Source organism: Pan paniscus, chromosome 14 (genome assembly GCF_029289425.2).
Source record: "Pan paniscus chromosome 14, NHGRI_mPanPan1-v2.0_pri, whole genome shotgun sequence".
NCBI classification, from domain to species: Eukaryota; Metazoa; Chordata; class Mammalia; order Primates; family Hominidae; genus Pan; species Pan paniscus.
The window spans coordinates 101,389,821-101,407,369 of record NC_073263.2 but is presented as its reverse complement, the minus strand read 5'-3'; the positions used below and the strand labels follow the sequence as shown (position 1 = coordinate 101,407,369).

Genomic DNA, 17,549 nt, shown 5'->3' with positions numbered 1-17,549 from the left:
GAACAAGACTCCGTCTCAAAAAAAAAAAAAAAAAAAAAAAATATATATATATATATATATACACATATATGGAATATAATATATATGTTTTATATATATATAAATGGAAGCAGTTGTGCTACCAGCACTGTCACTACTGTGGCCACACCACTGTCATGATGACCACCACTACTGTTAGGAGTGTGATGATCTCTCCTCTGGTTATTATTACCACTCCCATGACCACTGCACACATGGTTACTGCTACCACCATTGCTACTGGTATTGCTACTGTTATTGCTGGCCAGAGATTATTTAATTCCACTTATCACAGAATGGCCCAGTGAGAAGCAGACTGTTTGAATTCTAAGTGGGTTTTATGATTTCAGAGTAGTTTTAAGACCTGCAAGAGTTTGAGAGACATCAGTGTTTTGGAAAATACAATGAATAGAAACAGGCTCATGCCTGAAGCTTCCTGTCCCCTCTAAACTCTTATAAATCACAGATTTAGTTGTCTCCTTAAGAAACTAGACTCAGGGATGCTATATATTTGGCAGAGCCTCAGGAGGAAAACAAATAAATTTAGAAAAATTAAAAAACTTAGAATATCAGCAGAGGACAGACGCTAATCAAATGCAGATGATCTGAAGTCCAGAGCTTGGCTTACATGGAGGAGGAGGAGGTACTGAAACGCAGGACACAGTTCTTTCAGCAGATGATGGACCAGAAAAGGAAGAGGTGTAGCAAAGATGATAGCTAGACACATTTGTTCAAAAGGGAGGACATTTCTTGGAATGTGGAAATTGAGCGGATGTAAAATGAATGGACAGCGTTAACATTTTGCTTTTTACAAAGGCAGGATGAAATTATTTAGCTTTAGCTAAATAAATGGAAAGATGGGGCTAGAAAATAGAAAGATTTGTGTGTTGTTCTTGGTAAGACTAATTCAGGACTTTACCAAGAGTTCCAGGAAGTCGGGGGTGCAATGGGGAAGGAGAAGCAGTAGAAGGCTTGGAAGATGGATTTGGCAGGAGCAGGGCAGGAAAGGTCGAGGCGGCTGAACAGCAGGGAGGAGAGCCTGAGGTGCATGTGTGTGCCAGTTATCTGCATATGTGACCATCCCGAATCATCTACTTGCCCAGGTCTGGGTCTCCACGGACCAGAGCCATGCTTACTTTAAACACTGATCCGAGAGACCAAGGTAGCCTTCTATTTTTAAAACTTTCCTCGGGGTTTAAACATGTAGATGGCAAGATTTCTCTTTAAAAATATTCAGGCAGAATAATCAGGCAAGAGTAGGCAAGTCTTTGTTTTCGATATCTTTTCACAAGGAAATCTGGAAAAATAAAGCCAAGTATGCTATGTAGAAAGCTATGTATTGAGGTGAAGACAATTGGATTTACAAGTGTATCAAAATCTAAGGGAGTTAACACATTTGCCATCAAATTAGGTTTTGTGCTTAATTTTCTCAATTTTTAAAGTGGCTTTATTGAGGTATGATTTGCATACCATAAAATTCACCCATTGTACGTGCATAATTCGTTGATTTTTTAGTAATTATGTAGAGTTCCGCTACTATCACCTCCATCTCAGATTTCTTTTTGAAACCAGAAATCTTCTTTAAAGATTTTTTAAGATTATTTTTAAAACCGAGACAAATGTGTAACATGCCAAATGTTTAAATGTCTTTATTTAAAAATGTTTGACATCAAATTTAAGCTCCTATTGCCTATGAGAAAAGCAAACAATGAATGCCATTTATAGCAGTTTGTAGCTAAGACCAATAATGCAGGCTTATTCTTTCTTTGGAAAACAGATTTAATGAGTTAACATTAACTAGAAGAGACTGAAAGATTTACTAAAATACTGGTACATTTTTTCAAAGCACAATTGATGAATAACAACTGATGAAATAATTGATGGAAACATCTTTCAATTTTTCTAGAAGGCAGCAGAAGTATGTCATATATACTGTTAAAAGTACACCTAATAAATTTTTTTTTAGCATTGTCAGGAATTTGGAAACCAGTTAGCTAAATAATGTTTACTAAATGTGTTTCGTGTACCTATTTCTGCCCAAGATGCTGCAGGGAGGTGCATGCTACGGTAGACAGAATTCTTTATTCCCTAAGGTAGTGGTAAGAAATTGCCTTTTTTTTTGAGGCCCACTGACCTAAAGTGGGGGGAAAAAAAGACAATTATAGAAATGGTTGCTTTGTATTTTTAATAAAATTCAGTATAAAAAGAACTACAAAATTCTGGGCTGGGCGCGGTGGCTTATGCCTGTAATCCCAGCACTTTGGGAGGCGGAGGTGGGCAGATCATGAGGTCAGGAGTTTGAGACCAGCCTGACCAAAATGGTGAAACACCGTCTCTACTAAAAATACAAAAATTAGCCAGGCATGTTGTGCGCCTGTAATCCTAGCTATTCAGGAGGCTGAGGCAGGAGAATCACTTGAACCCGGGAGGCGGAGGTTGCAGGGAGCCGAGATCACGCCATTGCACTCCAGCCTGGCTGGCAGAGCAAGACACTGTCTTAAAAACAAAAAAAAAAAAAAAAGAATTACAAAATTCTTTAATTAATACAACCAAAAAATAAATAAATAAAAGAATGCTCTGAAAGTCTCTAATGTAATTAGCTACAGGAAAGAAGGTGAGGGATGGCCTGGGGTGTGGAGATGATGTAGTGAGAAAGAAAAAGATGTAAAGAAAAAGAGGAAATGGAGAATTCAGGGCAAGGAAAACGAGGGTGGAACAGAAAGATACACACACAGACCCATCCATCCTTAGAGGGAGAAATACACGAAGAGGAAAGAGAGGGAAAGGTGTCCAAGGAACAAAATGATCCTCTCCTGGCCATCACTTCGATCTTGCTGCCATAGGCACTGAACACCATGGGGTGTGTGTGGTCACAGGTGTAACTGAGAGTGTGACTCTGGGGACCTGTCCTTTGATGTCCTTGAGATGACACTGGGCTTTGGAGTAAATATGGCCTCTCTGCCAAAGGCTCCCCAGGCTTGCTCTGGGAGTTTCCAATCTATGTTGGGAGACTGAACGACTGATAACTAATGATGTGAAGTGGGGTTTGCAGTGAACAGAGCCTAGAAGCCTTCCTGGGGCAGGGCTGGGGGACGAGGGCAGGGCATCACTGAGCAGGGAGGCGTGTGGGGAACGGCACGTGGAGGCCCTGGTTTCTCTCTTTCCTCATTGGTTTCTGCTTATCCTCAAGAAAAGACATACATTGGAACTACCCAAATCCAGATTTTGATTGTGACTGAGTGCGTTTAAGGCTCTATCTCGTTTTGGTCATGAGTGTGGGTATTCACTGCAATTCAACTGAAGACACATTTATGATATTCCATATCTTTACTTACAAACTAAGCCTTGACTTCTGCTCGCAGCCCTCTCTCCACCTTGGCCGTGAGTGATACTGGGCAGCTTCTGAAGCCTTGCTGGGTTTCTGTGCATTAAGTCATAAACTGAAGGCATCTGACTAAAAGACTTCTGAGATTTCATCCAGCTAAAATAATGACATATTTAAAATCAAAATTGAGCAAATAAAACCCGGAAAAATATGAACCTGGATAAAGAATATTTTGATTAAAATATCCTTAAGAGTGTGTTATAAATTAAGGACAAAGCAAACAATTTAAAACATTGTCCGATTTAATCTACATTAAAAACACTCTTTTTTTTTTTTTGAGACGGAGTCTTGTTCTGTCATCCAGGCTGGATTGCAGTGGTGTGATCTTGGCTCACTGCAACCTTTGCCTCCCAGGTTCAAGTGATTCTCCTGCCTCAGCCTCTCAAGTAGCTGGGATTACAGTCACCCGCTACCACACCCAGCTGATTTTTTGTATTTTTAGTAGAGACGGGGTTTTACTATGTTGGCAAGGCTGGTCTCAAACTCCTGACCTTGTGATCTGCCCACCTCGGCCTCTCAAAGTGCTGGGATTACAGGTGTGAGCCACTGCACCCGGCCTATTAAAAACACTCTTATCTTCTAATACCAAACCAGCCATTTGCCACTAAAAAAAAAAAAAAAAGTGAAATAGAATATGATATGATTTCAATACTTTGTAGCAATTCATTACTTTGCTTTAAATGTTTAAAATTTCGCAATTTTGTGTTAATCCATCCAATCTTAAAGTCATCATTGGCAGACTCAGATTTTCTAAGAAGTGGACTTTTAAAAATCAAAATTATGGCCGATCTTTCTGAAAATGTTAAATGAGCAGGGAAATAAAGAGAAAAGTGCAATTACTAAGAATCTCTAAAACAGAGTTATGTCCCTTTATCTTTCATTTTCACTACAAACCTCTCAGCTCTGATTTTCGTGTTCCTGCTCATAAATCCAGAGGGAAGGCTGTGGGTCGTGGGCTGGATGGGTGTGGGAGGATACACTGTCGTCTAATAGTGGAATCAACCCTTTCAGTTGACAAAGACAACAACCACATCTTTAGATGGTTTATTTGATCTGCGTGAAAGAGTGGCAGTGGGATTTCTGGCACTTGAATAAGCGGAAACAATATTTTTGGCTAGAGAAACTTCTCCTGAGTTCTCTCAGGGAGGCTTCTAGAAGGCCATCTGGACCAAGCAATATTTCTTTTGTAAAGCCTTGCATTTGGAAACAGAAATGAAGGGTGTGCGAGCAGCAATCAGACACCTATGAAAATGATGGGCTTTCAATATTTTGGGAGGAGGGATGTATTACTGTTTGTAAAGTTTCTAGATGAAGAGACTTACATAAGGAAAAAAACTCTTCCTTTCCTTTTTCTTTCTTTATTAAGAGATGTTTCCAGTTTATATTCCAGCAGAAGATGTGCTTACTAATGCGAACTTATCAGCTTGCACTGTTTTTCTCTCCTGAGTGAAATGAGAATGTTGGTTGTGTGATGCTTACAGTTGTTAGGCCAGGTAGTGATCTTGTTTCTGACATTTGTAATTGTTAATTGAACCTAGAATTTAAAGATGAACACTTCCCCTTCCTCAGTCTTTAGCCAACTTGTGAAGCTATAACGAAGGAGAAATATTGAAAAAGCCAAACAAAATCCTTCCAAAACCAAACAAAGCACGTACAGCCATGATATGAATCAAAGAGAATGTCTGGAAAACTGAAAATGAAGCAAAGCCATATTTGTAGCCAGATACTGCAAAATATGAATATTCTAGCAAAGTATCTTTAAAATTTTGACACACATAATACATTGTGCTATTCCTTCACATTCTTCTGTTAGAGTCTCCATTTGGAAAGAAATAGTAAATTCCTATATTAAGATTTCCTGTGATTAGTGACTGTTTTAAAAAAGCAACTGACTGTTTCCTTTAGCTGTCATTTTTGCCTAAGAGTGATGAATATGGAAAGATAAAAACTTTAGCACTAAGTTCATAATATAGATTTGAGGAAATACACATTATCATACATACTTGAATGTTTATATGTTGTATAAACATGTATGCTATATGTATTTGTTTATATAAAATTATTTCTATTGATATCAATATTAGATGATTATTTGCTTGAGATGTTTTCAAGTATCCAACTTTTATAGTATATAAAATTCTTTATTGATAAAAAAGAACTGTTGAAATCCTATTACTTTAATAAGCATATTAAATTCAGTTCTGAATGAAGAATTTTCAAATATTAATGGAATCACCATTATTATAAAAAAAGACATAAAAATGGAATTAACTTTTAAGAAAATCCTTTATAAATTTAAAACAAATCATGTGGAAATGATTTATCCTGCCTAAAGCATTTTACCAAATAATTTGAAACTAAAATAATTAATGGTATGCACGTTGTATCTCAAAAAACATTTTTCTGGAAGGATGGAAGAAAGTCAGTTTGATTAATATTGTGGATGGAAACCTTACAGCTGATGTCAGCTAAATTAAAAACATTTTAGTTTCTGGGAATTAACATAGGAGCAGAGATTATTTGGAATCTTTAAACTTTTTCCAACAGATTTTAATAAGATAAGATAACCTAGAGTCCCCAGTGTCAGTCTCTAGCCCTAACTCTGATTACTGGACTACGGTGCCAAGCAAAATTTTTTAGCCTGAAAATATCTTTCAGTTTCCTGAAACAAAGCAGCCACAAGAATCGCTGCCTGCCAAACAGGGACAGATGATATGAGCTGATTGTTATTTGTTTTAATGTAAAGTGATTGTCAACCAACATTATACCAAGGACACCAAACTTTATTTCCTTAGGACTTTTAATTAAAATAAACATCCCCCAAATTCTGTAATACCAAAGTCTGAACTCCAATAATTTATCTGCTCATGGTCTAAGTAGTCCCATGAATTTTGCCATTTGGACAGGACAGGAAGAAAGGGTAGAGCTTTTATGTTTGAATAATAGTAATGACTATTACTATAGAAAACACAAATGGCTCAGCACTAACTGTGAACTTCAGCTATACCTTTATGTTTGGGCAGGATATAATTTAAGATGAGAGCAGGAAGAAGTGGAGAAAAGCAAAGATACATAATTTTTCCTTCTTGGGTCATTTCTACTTAAAAGCATTACTTGAATGAAATTTTCATCAGAGGGAGGAAAAAGGTCTTTTGGAAATTTGTGACTGTCACACTAGGACACAAACCATCAGTTTCCTATCTTTGAGAGAGTCATCTGTGCTTCGGACAAAATATCTGAGGGTTCACGTGTTCATCAGTGATTCACATTTGACATAAAACAGACTAGATGTTTGTTGGAAGCGATACTTTATATAATTGTGCAACCTATTTACACAAAATCTTTACAAACAGAACCCACATTATTTACACCCCAAGATCCCCTCAAGATCCAGAGTCACCTACCTGCAGATCCAATTTCTGTGACCGGCCAGTTTATAGGCAAAGTGAAAGAAACATGCTAACTGGATAAAATAACCATATGTCCCTACTGGAAGCCCCATTACTTGAATCATTTCAACCTTGCTGGACAAAACACCAGGAGAATTTGCTGTAGGAAACAAACCTCCACAAATGGGGCAGGGAAGAAATTACCTAATAGTTAGTCTCCCCTCTGCTCTAATTTCTATGGTTCTGTGTTAAGAAAAGCCATCCTGCCACACTGTTGTGAGAGCTTATGCCCCAACGAGAGGGCATTTCTTATTTAAAAAAAAAAAAGTCCAGAATTGAACATTTAAGTTGCCATCATCAAAAGGTGTGGCAACTTTGGGAGCATTTTCCCAGGGAACAACGCTTTTCAAGATACAATGGAAAAGGGCCATTTTCCTCATTCAAAAACTTAAATGCTGAGCAAAGCAAGTGTTTCTGGTTTGACTTCTGTTTGTTGGCTACTGAAATTCAGGGTAAACTCTCCCACACCCCTATCTGCTTACAATGCCAACTGCCCTCCTTTGATGCTACCCAATGTGAAACCCAGCTGGGATGGGTCATAGAAACAGTGCTGGCCCAGACTGGAACTCTGCTCGCTCGTTTCAATGGTCCACATGCTGCCTCAGTTTCCTATTTCACCAGGAGGTGTTTATGACATGCCTGTCCTCAGCTGGCACAAGGCTTGTAGCAGAGGTATAGAGCATTCGGTGTGGGTATGCGTGGGCAGGTATGCGAGGGAAGGGGATGGATGGACATGTGAATGAGAGTCCGTGGCTCTTCGTTCTAGGTGAATAGATTTATTCATGGGAATCTTGATCTGGGGTTAAGACACAAAAATGGACATTAAACACAAGGTCAACTTAAAATATTGTTTCTATGAAATACATTACTTTTCTGATGGCCACTGTTGATGGGAAATGGAAAGATGCTATTTATCATGAAATTGGTATAAGTCCAAATTGGGTATTTCCAACATAATATATTCTGCCTTTGGATATTAAGTGTGAGTTTGTACAAAGATGAGCCTGCTGGTGTGTGAGTGTGCCCATGTGTGCATGGGTTGAACGTGGACATCCTTAGGGAATGACCCATTTAATATTGTTGCCCACTTTGGCAAGTCCTGGGATTTTCAAGTGTCCTTGCTGCCAGTGAAAAGTGCGAGGGACATGTCTCACATGGATGTCACAGGTTCAGGGTCACCACTAAAAACCAGTTTTTCTTTTTCTTTTTTTTTTTTTGCAGGGGGGAATGTTTAATATTCAGAACTGTAATAAATTTTCAATATTCTTTCTCCTAAGTAATTTTGCATTATAGGTATCAAAACTTTACTCCTTCTGGAAGTCACAGGCTGAGTTTAGAGATTACCTCTAGGATAGATTTATAAATATAACTTTCCCTCCTATCCTCTTAAAAAGAGGCAAACGGTATTATTGCAAATAACCTTTAAGATAATTAACTGACAATGCTGCAACTAGCATAAAATCTTCCTTCAGGCGACACCTAATTTAAGTGTTACTGGCACAAAGTGGAGACAGATTGTGCATTACCACTGCAATATTTACATAGCAGAAACCCACAGAGCAGGAAACGCGAGGCTCAATGATGCACTAAATTAGGAACAACCGTACTCCAGTGTTAATTTGCTTTCCATTCCATCCAAATCTCAGGTCCAGAAATTGGTACAAACACATATACAACCTCCCACTCTTAAATGACTAAACCGGAGGAGATTTCTGTACTTTTTTCCCCCCAAATTAAAATAACTTGCAATTTATTTCTTTCCTCCACAAGAACCATTTAGTCAAACTGTGTTTATTTCATTACAACTTGTTCTCACTTTGATCTAGGATTATTTTCATATGAATGCTGCATAGAAGTCTGTAGAGAAAAACTAAACAGACTTCTATTTTCTCTAAGGCTGCCAATATATTTTATGAAAAGAATAAAATGAGAGACTTGAGAGCCAGTTAGTGAAGTATTTAGGAACATGGGCAGGGCAAATCTATCTCAAGCAATTTTCTCACTGGTGAATGTTGTGTTCCCTCCCTTTCCCCCCTCTCCAGATACAATGAGTTTTCTTAAACCATTCACACAACATATTTGTTTCATTCTTCCCGACAATATTTTCAATACTACTTTCACCCAAGGCATTAACAAAACATTTACCTTTCCTAATTGTTGATGTTCTTTAAAGGCAGCAATCAGTTCTTCAGCCCACTTAACTTTTTCAGGGGAAGGAGAAAACTGCTCCTGGACCACGGCAATTTGGTTAGGGTGAATCACCTGCTTACCTACAAGAATATTAATAACATCGGAACCACGAAACAACGAACAGATGTTCAAACAAAATGTTTCGATCGCGTGAGGTTCCTGAAGGCCTCATAGACTGTATGTTAAGTAACTAATTTAAAACTTTTTATTGAGAAAACAAAACAAAACAAACAAAACCTGCAATCAGACAGGCTTTTCCAGAATACCACAGAAGCACAACTACAACAATGGAAGTAATTGTGTTTCCGATCCTATAGAAATGCCACCTTAGGGCAGATAATCTCTTATTTTTAGTTACAGGTGGGCTGACTAGGCAGCTTGTTGAATAACTGCTTTGGCTGGGACTTTAAAGGATAATGTCTGCAAATTAGAGGGATTATTTTGAGTTGAAGTAGAAAAAAATTAAATGAGAATTCTCTCAAATTTTATAAGGTGTCTTTTGCTTTCTTTGTAGAATTATACCTCTTTCCATGATTTCTCTTAGAAATGGTCTGCTGGTTTTCATAAAGCTTACAGAGGCAGTCATTACAACTATATTACTATCAAATACAGGTTTACAATAGTATATTTAATTGTTTTTCTTTTAAATGAACAGTTTATGTGTCATTTCTAACCCCCAATAGAAAATTGGATTTGAATGAAAATATTTTATTCAGTATGGTAAAATAGAAGGCAGATTTGAACACTGCAGCCTTAGATTACTCCATTTAAAAATTAAAAAATAGACACTTAAAGTTTCTCTGTCCAAAAATATACCCGGATTTTCCCTTTTGGCCTATAGAACCAAGACTGGGTATTTCCCTCCTTATAGCACCCTACGTATCCCAGAAGAAATCTTCTCTCTGTAGAAATACCTTCCAAAAAGATTTACGATTCTTTTTATAGTTGAAAGATTTTAAATGAAAACATCATACAAAGATAAGAGCCACAGGATTTTGTGAAATAATGCAGTCATTAAAAAAACAATTTAACAATCAGGGAAGTGTAGAATCCAATCAGATCATTAATAAAATGCAACATAATTTAATGTTATAATGATGATGAGATTATATTGTTACGTGATAAAGTTATGAACATAATTGGCTCTTTAAAAATGAATGTACACTTAATGATCATTTACTCTGCTGAATATATTTGTTGGTATATCAGTTTGCTTTGCTTTTGAAATAGTTATTTTAACATTTAGACAGTAGAAATTATATCCTTGATGTTTTACATCCTTGCTGTCAATTCCTATTGTCATTATTCTATTAGAATGAAAAAAGGAATGATGCTTGTAAAAACATATTTTTAGTGTTTCATGTAAAAGAGTTTAAGTGGATAAATATAATAATATCTTTTCTTTCCAATGGCATAATTAAAACATCCTCACATTGCTATTTCATTCTTTTCTGTCAGCATACTAATAAAATGTTAAACACTTATATAAGTAAGTAAAGATTCCTTAAATTACCTGAGGAATAATTTCTGGGAACGAATAACATGAGGGATGACAAGAGGGCTTTTTTCGGTAGTAGGTATCGAGATTATATTTAAGTAATTTAATAGTTGTCAGGATATTGTTAATAAAGGATGTCAGTTCTGGTAGTCATTTCCTACTAATTGTTAGCCCTGAATTTCATAATTTATGTACATAATTTACACCAATGCGTAAAAAGCCAGATTTCATGGGAACTTCTTGGTACATGCACTATAATTTGAGGAGCAAAACATAAACTACTTAAAATACTGTGAAATCACTGCTAGCTCTCCATCCTCCAGTACCTATATTTTGGCAATGAGGCTAATTTTAAGATACATGTTAGGTTTTAGAAATGTGTGAACGTTCATATGTGAAGTTCTCTTTTGTCACATCTTATATATTCCAACAACTGTATAGCAGACTTTAATGGCATGTGGGAACCAGGCAAATATTTTATACAAAAGAGTTGTTATTGACAAGTTACTGAGAGGGTGCAAAATTGGAAGACATTAAAATTTATGACCATGAAATCCTTTTTACAGTACCGCTTGATATATCGTGCTTTAAATCAATACCTGTCAAGTCTTTTAGGTAACTGTATGATGGTGTCATTTTTGTCTTCTACAATAGACTGCAAAAAAGAAGAAAACCTATAGTGCTTCATATTTATAATCTTTCTTCTCAGCATGTAGCACTGGAGTAACTGTAATGACTAAGTCAGCTGTTAAAGCTTTATTCCAAGATTTAGTTTTGGTTTCTTTTTTATAAAAAAATTCCTAAAGTTAATGGCCATTTATACAACCAATGCATTGATTTAAAATCAATCGACATGGACTGTGACTCTGGGAAACGACCGCAGAAAATGAAACTACAGCTAACTTTTAAAAACTACAACTCATTAAAAATATGTATCACTTTTAAAAGTAAAGGAAATCCTTATAGCACAGACTTAGTCTTCCTTACCAGCGTTATGGATAACACAATACTTTCATTGGATTTTAAACCTTTCAACCACCTGCTTCAGATAAGACATGTCTTCCTTCCTCCATCCCTCCCTCTCTCCTCCCCACTTTTCCTTTCCTTTTTTTTCTTCTCCTTGTGCAAGGCCCAAGGTATGGCAATCAAATGCCAAACAACTAGGACAAACATCCTGAGTGGTCTAAAGTACTCATTAAAAAACATTTATTTAAAAAATGACTACAAATAATCTATCTTATTATCAGATTGATTACCTCTTATTGGTATGCAGAAATATAATTGGGGCAACAAAGACTTTCTAAAAATTGCAAACTGCCTACGAAGTGTGGCTCCCTAGTTATGGCCTCGTTCCCTTGAATATATAATGGGCACTGTGCCCTCTGTGCCTTCCCATTATCCTCGCTTCCCCCCTTTTTTTTAGCGATTTAATACTCCCCGTCGTGGAGAAACAATAGTGCCAGGTCCATAAGCTCCTCGTGCTGAGCTGGGCACAGTCTAGAAATTTAAACCTGATTTGAAATAGCCTGTCTTCTGCGATTGAATTAGGGGCCAAGTTAATTCAGTCCTGTATCTTGGAGACACTCTCCAGCTCCCAGAGAAGTTCTGGGGCAAACATTTACCCCAGAGGAGGCAGAGGAAACTCAGATTCTGCTGGGTGATGGTGGAGGGGCCAGTGTCGATGCAGTGCTTTCTCTTTTTTATCGAATTAGTTCCCATTTCAGAGCAACATCTGGCCGCCTGGCAGCCAGTGCCATACATTGCAGGCCAACAACATCAGGGTCTATTAGATAAATTTCATGGAGTTTTTCTCCAACTTTTCCATTTGGGTCACATCCTAACCAGCCGTTGGAAAGAGGCAGGAACAAGCACAATTGCATGGATGTGGCAGAGGACTCCTTTCTTCCTCAGTCGCTATGAAACGCAGGGAGAATTCATTTATTAATAGTTCAGATAATTGAAGAGTATTTCCCTATACGGGATCACACTTATTTAAAAAATTGGGGGGGTCATATTTATTTTAGCTCTTTGTGTAAAAAACACAAGAACAAACTCAGAGCTTTAATTTGAATGTAACACTAGAATAGCTTCTTAGGTCATTCAGTTTTATTTTGGACTAAATCATCATCCATTAAGATATTTTTCACGTTTAAGCCTGCTTTATGAAACGTTTCTTTCGGTAACCGCTACCTAGATATATTTCAAAAACAGTTATAACAGGAATATCAGGATGCTCGTCTCTTTTCCTAATTATTCGGGTGCCTTTCTATTATTAATATTCTTAGAACTTTCAACAGAAGAACAGGTAAGAGTGAAGGAGTGCACTGTGTTTTTCCCATGGTTGTCAGTTTGTGTGTGTGCAACTCCATGTGTATGTTTGTGTGTAGACTCCTATTGTGGTTTTTCGAAAAATAGATCTCTGTTGTAAAAACACAATTTTCTGTTGCTCCCCTGGCTCATGGGGACCTGAGTGACCAGGCACACCAATCAACAGATACCCGCCTGTGCCCCAGACCGGACTGCAAGGGACCCGCTGATCCTAGTGCCAGCCTATGCCCGTAGGTGTCGCCAGGTACACGGACACTTACTGGGAGGTGGGAGAGAGAGGAGGGGCTTGGAGTGGCAGAAGAGCAAAAAACTAGTTATGAGTAAAAAACAAAACAAAAACCAAAGACAATATCACCAACATTTTTTTTCAGAAATGAATTAAATTTTGGATATTCTAGGAGATTTTTCTTCTGTCCATCAACCAAAATTCTTATGGCGGTTCACTCAAAAACACTTTTTTAGCAGCCTCATCCCTCCCTACAGGTCAGCCAAGACTACAACAAAATGATTAAGAGGCTGGAGAGAAAAAAAAAAAAGCAACTAATGTAAAGAGGAAATAAAATGAGTGATTTGTTGACTTGCAGGGCCAAGGAAAACCATGACAATGTGTGTGGCAAGTTCCTCCCCTGTGTGACTTGCTCATATTTCAAATAGTGGAGTAAGTATGGGAGATATCTGATGATATTAGGGGTGTTTTCGGGTCAAATTTCTATTTTTCTGGAATGCTTGCTAATTTAGACACTGCTTTCTAAGACAGGAATCATACCAGTGAAGCCCATGGCGGCTCCTTCTCGTGACTGTCTAAGCAGCCCAGCTCCATCTCGAAAGTCAATGTACACCAGATCTATGGCTTGGAGACCAAAGGCTTTCGCTATGACAACAATCTTTTGCCGGGCGTAGAGAATATCCAGGGTTTCTTTACTACTTGTTGCACCTGAAAATGGGATGTTAACAGAAAAAGGAGGCTTTAACTTTGGAAACCGCACCCAGATATTTATTATAAAACCTCAGTTTGTACAGATATCTATACCTCCCTGGAAATTGCTCCTCCGCAAAATAATTATTGAAATACAAATGAAGACAGGGACGCGTGGAGGCCAAGTTAAACCTCGAATGTGTCTGTTTAACTGACAAGCATCTTTCAATAGAATTACTTCTACCTGCATTAAGAGAAGGCCCCTTCCCCATTCTGGGAGGCTGGGTCAGGGTCGCAAGGGACTCCTGATATATTTTTTTCCTTCTTATCATTGCTTGAAAAGTGCCAGTCCAAAGACAGCACCACAAAAGGTGGCCCAGCAGCTATGCAGGGCAATGGTTCGCGTTTCACAGCAAGCACAGAACTGTGTGTGCTGTGATTGCCCTGTCCAAACTGAAGTTCTGAGCCAAATGCTTCAGCTTCAGGGTCTGTCTGGATGGAGAACTTGGGGAGACGGGAGGGCACTTGTTTTGAGAGGGCTGGAAAGCATCGATATGCCTTCTGTAGCCCGCTGAACCGTTGGATACACAAGTCTCCTGGAAAGACTCGTATTCAAATAAATTCAGTTTTTTCACCCTGAGGGGAGGGAAGTGTCCCTGTTTACATTTGGAACATGCCACTCCCTGCCTAGGGAAAGTGCCTGTCTTCAGGTCACTGGGGCTGGTTTCTGTGGCCTCGGCCTCTTTTCTAAATGCTTCACGGTCTCCAGTCAAACACGCAGACCCCTCAAGTGCAGCTCACAAGGGATGGTGAGAATCAGTGAAAATCAGCACATTTAATACTAAGAGTTCGGAAACATATTGTAAGAGAAATTTAAGATCCATTTAAAATAATATTTACATACCGCATATTCTGTGGAAAACAATTCATTAAGGCAAATGTGAAATTGCCTTAAATTTGCGTTAGAAATCTAGACAGCCCACAGACTGATATGAAAACAAAATACTGAAGCAACGGTGAGGCTGTTCACATAATATATTTATTAGGAGCAAAGGAGATGCCATATATTCCTGAGCATGCCTGGGGCTGCAACAGGCTTTCTATTGCTCGTGCCTTTTATAAAGGAACAGAAGTAATAATGTAGTGCTCTAGAAGCAGGGCAGCTATGAGGAGCCCTAAATTATCAGGAAGTAGTGTCCATTCCATTGTCATGAAAAACCATTGTCATGGTTGGCAAATATACATTGTTATGTAAATGTCCATCCTTGAGGGGCAAAGAAAAAATATATACACACATATACACACACACACACAGAAAGAGAGAGAGAGAGATGTCTTTGACACCTATGCTGGCTCGAAAGTCTTCTCCTCCAAAAACGACTGCATCTAGAAAGAGACCTACTTGAGGCCCGACCTTTAGGGTTTCTTCACACACTGCCTGTAAAAGAGCAGAACAGAACTAAGTCTCACGGAAACGCGTGCGTCAGAGGGAAGAGGCACGGTGCATTTCAGTAACAGGACGACCTGACTCTTAACACAGTTTGGCTGAAAGCAGTCCTAAAAACGCAGCCCAAATTTACCCCTTTCAAAAGGTATTTAATATCATCCAAGATAAGTATATTGTATATATTTGCTTTGTTTAATGGATTATATGAATATAGTTATAATGTTCAAATTGTAGTTCATCTCATTTTTGGAGAAACTTTGAGTTAACTCATTTTGCTTGCACTATAAATTATTTATATCTTTCCAGAATTTGTTTTTGCTTTAAGAGACTCTCGTAAAACCACAGGGGAGAAGGAAGGAATTTTAAAATCAAACTAATTGAATTATTTGCATTAGGATCAAGCACATGGTCTCAGGATTAAAGACAGCACAAAAACCTGCAACTCCGGAGGGGAAAATAAAAATGCAACAAGTCATCCAAGATGTGTTCATAAAGCAACTTCGACATTTATATATGAAAGTCAAGGTAAATACCATTCGTCGTAGACATAACCGTGAATCTTGAAAGGTGGAGATATAACCTGCTAATAATATACGTGGGTGGGAAAGAAACGAGGAACCGGTGGGGACACTGTTGATTAATTTCAGACATTGTAAGTGCTTCTAAGTACATTATGGAATAAAATGGCGAAGCAGTGCTTAAAATTAAATCACTGGATGAATCTGGTTGCATCTTAGGGATATGCTTTTGATTATATTCTCAGGATTCTGGGGCTGGCTGGAAGAATTTATGGTTAGTTGTGTAAACAAGCTGCTCACAGGACAAGGCTTGAAGCAGGTCCCCAAACATTTACACTCGACCCCTTCTGCACATCCCAAGGCCTCAAAGTTGCCGCTCACACATTCTCTCTCCAGTACAGTTCGACTATGTTTTTTCTGTTGTTTTTAGTGATTTCTTTTCTCCTGCCCTCTGTGGGGGCTGGGGTGGGGGAAGGGAATCTAGGAACTCTGAAAGGGGGTGCTAGATTGATGTTCGCAGGTCAGGTGGAATGAGAGGCATATTTTGGAAAATAATATAAATGCCCCCTGATAAACGAGAAAAAACGAGCTAGCTCTGAATTTGTTAAGGCCGGTAGTTTAGTGCAACCACACAACGGCTGAAAACACTTGGCTCAGCCAATATTCCCGCATGTATATTAGAAGATATTCGATGTTCTAATGTGGCAAACTGAAAAACTGTACTGCAAATTATTTGTGTGCATGAACTTACAAACAATAATCTTCTCTGCTAGACATTACTGATAATGTTGCTACAGAGAGGGCAGAACATTTCCCAGTGAAAAGACAATTGATAGAAAAGAACATTTCAAAGTTAATTCATAAGGGTGACAAATTTTCATGTACATTTAGTCTATAAATGCAATAATTCAAAGCATATAATTACACAGTGATTAGTTAAAATTGTTACTAGGAATATACAAATGCTTCATTTAAATATTTTGGACTGGGAAGCTTTTCCTTCTACCTAACTGATTTCATTGTTTTCTAAGATGCTGGTAACCTGGTTTTTGGACTATTACAGATAACAAATGGTGCTCAGCATTTCCTTTGCTTATAAATCTTTCTAGAAACACATTTTAAGAAGATGTTAAAATTGAAAGCAAAAGTTCTTTTTAGGTGATAAATAAAATGCTAACTTATTAACCGTATTATGGCTTCCTTACCTTAAAATTGAGCAAACCCATTGCAGTTTCCACAAAAGGGATTAAATTCATTGGTTGTTCAAGTTTTCGGCCTTTTAAGTGGAATGAAAATTTGTCTGCAAACTAAAATCAGAAGTGTCATAGGTGATTAGTGGGGAAAAAATGTACAATCACGGAAATGTAGACCCAGAAGTAGTATTTAAGTCTTTGACCTGAGGAAGTAATATCCAAGCCTCTTTCGTCCACACAAAAGAATTTTTTAAAAAAATAAGAAGAAAGTCCAAAGAAAAAGGTAATGAAGTTCCCACCAAACTAAATAGTAAAATCCTAAGCATTACAATTTTTTTCTCCCAAAGGAGCAACTTGAGGCCTAGGAGTTAGAACTGGAAGGAGAGAGTATAAACGCTTTCCCTGAAAACACATTTACTTAAGACCTCTTGCCCTCGCTTCGTTAAATGCAAATGGTAGGCCCTTAAAACAATGAACTCTTCCTCTACCTGCCATTCTGTTTTTGTTTCGTGCCCAGCACTGACATCAGTGTAACTGTTCAGCAGCCTTCTACGTGGAGTCCATATTATTCATTATAGCACCATTACCCTTTGTTCAGAAGGTTTTT

General features: G+C 37.9%; 1 protein-coding gene and 1 long non-coding RNA gene across 7 annotated transcripts in view; one reads left to right on the top strand and one right to left on the bottom strand.

Annotated features, from left to right (window-relative positions):
* The window catches only part of CLYBL (citramalyl-CoA lyase), a 295,682-nt gene that overhangs the window by 19,608 nt on the left and 258,525 nt on the right, over window positions 1–17,549 (bottom strand). For 3 of the 6 annotated variants that reach the window (XM_014347493.4, XM_034936912.3, XM_003832050.6), the window contains exons 4-7: window positions 16,955–17,056; window positions 15,129–15,222; window positions 13,635–13,802; window positions 8,998–9,122 (exon numbers count right to left, since the gene is read on the bottom strand). In XM_014347493.4, the coding sequence (XP_014202979.3) occupies window positions 8,998–9,122; window positions 13,635–13,802; window positions 15,129–15,222; window positions 16,955–17,056 (489 nt within the window). Of the gene's footprint in view, window positions 1–1,594; window positions 3,500–8,997; window positions 9,123–13,634; window positions 13,803–15,128; window positions 15,223–16,954; window positions 17,057–17,549 lie in introns of those variants that run through there. The other 3 variants (XM_055096968.2, XM_057299613.2, XM_055096969.2) reach the window with 2 other exon arrangements.
* LOC117975647 (uncharacterized) overlaps window positions 15,229–17,549 on the top strand; it is a 33,481-nt gene continuing 31,160 nt past the window's right edge. The window contains exon 1 of the long non-coding RNA XR_004665992.3: window positions 15,229–15,756. This is a non-coding gene — a long non-coding RNA (uncharacterized LOC117975647). The remainder of the gene's footprint in view (window positions 15,757–17,549) is intronic.